The sequence below is a fragment of the Ctenocephalides felis genome, unplaced genomic scaffold (genome assembly GCF_003426905.1).
Source record: "Ctenocephalides felis isolate EL2017-DRISC unplaced genomic scaffold, ASM342690v1 CF-g0.4_SCAFFOLD_00845, whole genome shotgun sequence".
NCBI classification, from domain to species: Eukaryota; Metazoa; Arthropoda; class Insecta; order Siphonaptera; family Pulicidae; genus Ctenocephalides; species Ctenocephalides felis.
In genome coordinates, this window is record NW_020536999.1 from 49,139,535 (window position 1) to 49,145,801 (window position 6,267).

General features: G+C 30.1%; 1 protein-coding gene and 1 long non-coding RNA gene across 2 annotated transcripts; one reads left to right on the forward strand and one right to left on the reverse strand.

Moving 5' to 3' along the window:
• Positions 1–314: 314 nt before the first annotated feature.
• On the reverse strand, positions 315–993 carry LOC113364166. Its single transcript, XR_003366023.1, has 3 exons — positions 948–993; positions 730–786; positions 315–361 (listed from the first exon to the last, which is right to left on the reverse strand). It is a non-coding gene; the product is annotated as an uncharacterized LOC113364166 (long non-coding RNA).
• A 3,780-nt stretch (positions 994–4,773) lies between these two features.
• LOC113384811 (isoaspartyl peptidase/L-asparaginase-like) lies at positions 4,774–5,802 on the forward strand. The gene has a single exon (XM_026622576.1). It carries the CDS (start codon positions 4,774–4,776, stop codon positions 5,800–5,802), a length of 1,029 nt encoding a protein of 342 aa, XP_026478361.1.
• Positions 5,803–6,267: the final 465 nt, after the last annotated feature.

The window sequence follows — 6,267 nt, forward strand, 5'->3', positions numbered from 1 at the left end:
AAAATTGTTGGGTTGGAGAAATCTATGTTATAGTTTAAATATATATATATATATATATATATATATATATATATATATATTAAAATATATTTTTCGTATTGTAATACGAAAATAGTATATATTATATATACTGCTGAACCTATTAGGCGCTTATTTCACTTATATTTTAATTGATTCTAGTTCATTTATATATATATATATATATATATATATATATATATTTACTTCTTTTTACAGAATAATTATTATAATTTATTAAGAAAATTACCTCTCGAGTGCACTTGATTGTTATGTGGCAGTGGGGTGGTACATTATACTTGTACTATCACTAACAAGCTCATTATTTTCAATACTATTTTGCCTATAAAAAAAAAAAAAATTAAATGACTCAAATTAGAATAAATCATAATTGGCATCCTTCCAATTGAAAACATTGTTAAATTCTTGTAAAGATTAGTAGAAAAATTTTGATATCATTGTTATAAAAAATGATTGCATTAATGTTAACCAAAACAAATTCATCAATCAATATTTTTATTAAAACAAAATTTCGTAACATTTATATTTAAGTCATAACACAAAGACTTGTAACACAATGGAGTACAGTTCATTGAACTTTATTGTACATAATTAGAATTGATGAGAAAATTAAAAGTTATTTCCATAATCATAACAAATTAACTAGGTATTTTATAAATAAATTTCGTAATAATTAAATTTAATACTTACCATTGTTCAGATTGCTGAAACGCAATATTTGAGCTACAATTATTCAATGATGACCATCTGCAGAAAAGAAACAAATGTCAAAGGGATATTTAATAAGTATTTTTATTTAATTGCTGGATGATAGTGGAAGTTTCAAAAGTTTTTTATTAAATGGAATGTATCGTATTATGAATTTAGCCATATCGATTTGTATGTAAGAATATCATTCCATCCAGTACCTCTGGCTTTGTGTCAGCTGTCCCATACATTCCAGGACGCGTTTCTTCTCTCCCAGCCTTCATCAGTTTTAACCCATTCCTCGCCTGGTGATCTCCAGTCTTTGGAAATAAATGGCATATTAGCGATTAGAATATTATTTATTATTTCCTGTTATCACTTTTTAGTAGAAATTGCTCGCATATGCGACGCAATCGCGCAACACAACATTTAACCATTGACATGTACAGAGTGGGGAGAAATAAACAAGACGCAAAGCGCATGGCTTTGTTTTGTTTCAGAAAAGTCAGAGTCAGCTGTGAAATAAAACATCGAGACATCTACCAATGTGAATTTGAATGACTGACGAAACTATTTCAAACAGGAAACCACATAAACCGCAAACGATTAAAACAAAAAAATATTTTCATTTAATAATAAACAGAAATCGGAGGTATGTGTAAGTAGCATTATGCCTCCAGACGAGTTGTATAAACTTTCCCATATTAGTCCAGTCATTTGGTCGTTTTGCCGGTACAGTACTCCGGGAATTCTGAAAATTGGTAATCTTATAGATTTCGAGGTGCTCTTTACGAAAATCAACTTTGCCACCTCAAATTTGAACGGCAAGTTGCCGCCATATTGAAAAAATGGCGTCAAAAAACAGCTTTTTAAAATATCTCTTCTTCTGCTCATTCTACGATGAAAGTATATATGTACGAATTAAACTACAGAAAATTCCTACAATTCCTTAGAAAACCGTTTTTTTTGTAAAATTGATAGTTTGAGAGTACGGCCGCCTCGAAGTCTTCGCTGCTCTCGCCGTAGTATCATATCTGTCCATATATGACAGCACTTCGAACTTGACCACATTCTCTCTAATAATTAATATTTTCAATGTTAAATTAAGCGAATAAGATCTAGAAATAAAATAATTCAAATATTTTTCTGTTTTTTTTTTTTGCTGATTTTTTAACGCTTCAAGCTACTTGAAGCTATAAAGGTGCTACTCAAGCTATAAGTATACTTATAGCTACTTTGCCATTGAAGTGTTAAAAAATATTTGAATTATTTTATTTCTAGATTTTATTCGCTTAATTTAATATATAAATATTAATTATTAGAGAGAATGTGGTCAAGTTCGAAGTGCTGTCATATATGGACAGATTTGATACTACGGCGAGAGCAGCAAAGACTTTGAGGCGGCCGTACTCTCAAACTATCAATTTTACAAAAAAAAAGGTTTTATAAGAAATTGTAGGAAATTTTCTCTAGTTTAATTCGTACATAGATACTTTTATCGCAGAGTCAGCCAGAAAGGAGATATTTAAAAAAAACTGTTTTTTGACGCTATTTTTCTAATATGGCGGCAACTTGCCGTTCAAATTTGAGGTGGCAAAGTTGATTTTCGTAAAGAGCACCTCGAAATCTATAAAATTACCAATTTTCAGAATTCCCGAAGTACTGTACCGGCAACAGCCTTTTTTTGCACCAAATGACTGGACTATATGTGTGAATTACAGACTTTATGAATAACTATTGTGGTGCAGGCAGCGCCGAATTTAGAAATTGAGCGCCCTGGGGCACTGACAAAAATGCCGTCCCATTTCTGGATTTTTACTTAAATAGTTTTTATATAAAAATTCATTTTATATTCATTTAAAATTCATTACGCATTACATACTATAAATAGTGCTTAGCATCGCGCCTTAAGGCAAATTGCTGGAACTTCCCGTAGCGACAATTAAAAAAAAAATTAAAATATTTTGAAAACTTTGAAAAAATTTGACTTTTTTGAAAAATTTGAGATCACGCTGCTTTGGCTTGCGTAAGGTCAAAATATAGAAGCGCGTAAGCGTCGCGTCGCACTAGTATAACGAATAAACAATGTTACAGAACCCATAGATATGTAAACAAAATTTATACTTATTATTAAAATATCTGATAATATACATGTATCTAATAATCACTTTTGACCGCCAAATGATTTTTTCAAATCTCGAAATTTTTTATATGATCACCGAAACCGCTAGAATTGCCTCCCACAAATTTAAGCAGTTCTTCATTTTGTCTATAGTACATACATTTTAATGATATTGGACGTTCCGTTTCTCAAATCTGAATTATCATTTTTGGCATTTCGGCCCGTATTTTCGAAAGTTGGACCTGCCTTGGACAATAACTAATCAGCACGTCTCGTTATCAATAGGAATTGTTATATTCAAATAAAATTCAATTCTAATAAATTTAAAAAATAAAAGTTTATAGTTTTCAAAAACATTCAAAATATAAATTCACTTTTTTTCATTTTTCAAAAAATTTTAAAGCTCTTTATAAAATGTAATTTTCAGCATGGAAAGTTTAGGTAACTTGCCTTAAGGCACAATGTCATGCGTCGCTAGTTCAGTTTTTTTGGCGTTTCTGGAAGTGCATAAGTTCGTCATCTTAAGAGTGCTCGAGATCTGAAGAGCATATTTTTCTTACACTTTCAGCTCGTTTACGAATCTTTATATTAACAATATTATCAAATTTTGCATTGCGTTCGTATTATGTTTGTTAATTATATTTCTTGAAATAAAATATGTTATTAAAAAAATATAACAGAATAATATTAACGGAGTCACTGCACACTTCAATATTATCAAGAAAAACAATAAATAAACCATGTAATATATTATTATAATTAAACATATTTTGAGTTTGTTTATAATGTAATAACATCTATTCATGCCATAACATCAATATACTGTAATTAAACTCGTAAATATATTCTTAAATATATTCCATTGATTTAAAAAATCACATCAGATTTAATAATAGATATTAATTTGTGACAAGTCAATCGTTAGAAAGAAAAATGTTATCAATTAGTTATGACATTAAATCAAATTTCATCGAGGTTGTAAACTTTTCAAAACAAATGATAAGTATTCAATAACCATTAACACATACAAATTATCAATAATTAAACCTGAAAATTTATTGATTTTTAAAATTAATTGTTTGTTTCGACATGATTCATGTATACCCTATGAAATTCAGTAGTAATCGTTTAATATTTTAATCCTCACATAATTAATTAATAGTATGTTATTGATCATACTCTGTTATTGAAAATTAAAAATTTTATAGAAAAAAATAATAGCTTTGATATATTTAGATATAGCAGACATGATTAAAAATAAATAAACTTAATTAATATGTAAATAAAATATAAGTATATGAATGGTTTCTCACAAAGTGAAATATTATAAATATTATAATATATTCTATGCAACATTATATTTATTCTATGCAATATTCTTCTTGTTATAATTTTTACATTAAAATAGTATCGATTTACTTTTACATTTTTCACAGAAGGAATTTTATTTAACACGTTGAGCCCGGTGCCAAAATTCCTTTCCGTTCAGCCGGCAGTGATATCAACGTTTACCATTTTTACACATTTTTGCTTAGAATGTTTCAATAAAACATCATTAAAAGTATATTTGATAGCATTTCGTCAACACTAATTTTAAATTTTCCTGTCGATTATACAAACCTTCCAAAAGAAAACTCTGGTGCCAGTTTTTTGGACCGACGCTGGCCATACAAAAAGTTGACTGTTGGTCGCAATAATTCATCATCCGTCAATTGAACCAAAATAACTTAGATATATCATTTTGTCCAATTTCTTTATTATATAAAAGAGCTTATCGATTACCAGAATAGAAACATTGCAACCTCATATGGGTAGATTCATTAGCTATAAGAAAGTAAGTAAGAAATCATTCCGTGCTGATAATATTATAAATATTATCGAAACGCAATAAATAAAATAAACAATACACAATCGTTCAAAAAATCATGAATTGTCAATTCAGAACGGGAATCAAGGCAATGCAATCCTTACCAGCAACGTCCAACCTTTGTCATTGTAGTCGTAAACCTGCCGCCTCTGAAAGCACCCGGCCGCTGATTCTGGTTCATGGTGGTGCCGGTAAAATTAATAAGGATAGTGTTCCTGATATTTTAACAGGTGTCAAAAGTGCCGTTCGAGCAGCTATAAATGTCTTAAAGAATGGTGGAAATGCCATTGATGCAACTGAAGCTGCGGTTCAATTCATGGAAGATAACGAAAAATTTAATGCTGGTTACGGTTCTGTACTTTCCATTGAAGGAAATGTAGAAATGGACGCCAGTATAATGCATGGTGAAATGTTAGAAGCTGGAGCAGTGGGTTGTATTAAAAATTTTGCCAACCCTATTTCAATAGCCAGAAAAGTTATGGAAAAATCTTCTCATGTATTATTGATTGGCGAAGGGGCTTCAAAATTTGCCGAACTTGAAGGTTTTGAACTTTTACCAGATGGCAGCTTAGTTACGGAAAATGCAAGAAACAAATTAGAAAAATACAAAAAAATTAAATCTGAAATTGACAAAGACAATTGTGGCACAGTTGGAGCAGTTGCATTGGATAAATTTGGCCATGTTGTTGCAGCAACGTCTACAGGAGGCTTAATTGGCAAATTACGAGGAAGAGTGGGTGATACAGCACAAATCGGTTCAGGTACTTATGCCGATGATAATGTTGGAGCTGTATCTGCAACAGGTCATGGTGAATCCATAATAAAGTTTTGCTTGGCCCATCGTATAATACTGGCTATGCAACAATCATCTGATGATCGCATTAGCACTCAAGAAGCTACAAAATGTTCCATAGATGCATTAACTAAAAAGTTAAACGTTGGGGTAGGTGCAATTTCTGTAAGCCGCTGTGGAGAAATTGGAATATATCACAGCTCAGAAAACATGTCTTGGGCATATAGTGTAATGGGCGAAGATATAATTAAATTTGGCATAAAATTCGATAAATGTAATCAAGAGCCAATATAAGTTAATAAAAAATCTTGTGCAAAAAATGCAATAGGCTATATGATTTGTAATAAGTTATGGTATCAAATTATAGGACTATGATCAGAATCGATTATTAAATTACCCGAATTTGCTAATATATTTTATTTATCATTCATCTGATAAAATTATTTTTTACATGTGACGACTAATTACAAATCCGTGATAAATTCTAAATTGAAAGATAATTACTCCGCATGTGCTTTGAAGATTTTGATTAAATGACTGATTTATATCTGGAGTTTAATCGTGCTATGAGCAAACAGATAAGTAATTCAGAAGCAGACATCATATAAAAGCTATATACTGCCAATGATTTTGTAATTTGTCATTATAGTCAGTGGCAAGAAATAGGTTTTATCATGAAAAGTAAGTTATTTAAGATATATGGATATCATCAATTATTGTGAGATATAACCATGGGATTTAAATACTGTGCTTTTTGAA

Bases quoted from the DNA above. Each gene is read 5' to 3' on its own strand.
- LOC113384811 (XM_026622576.1), top strand. From the start codon at position 4,774: ATGAATTGTCAATTCAGAACGGGAATCAAGGCAATGCAATCCTTACCA.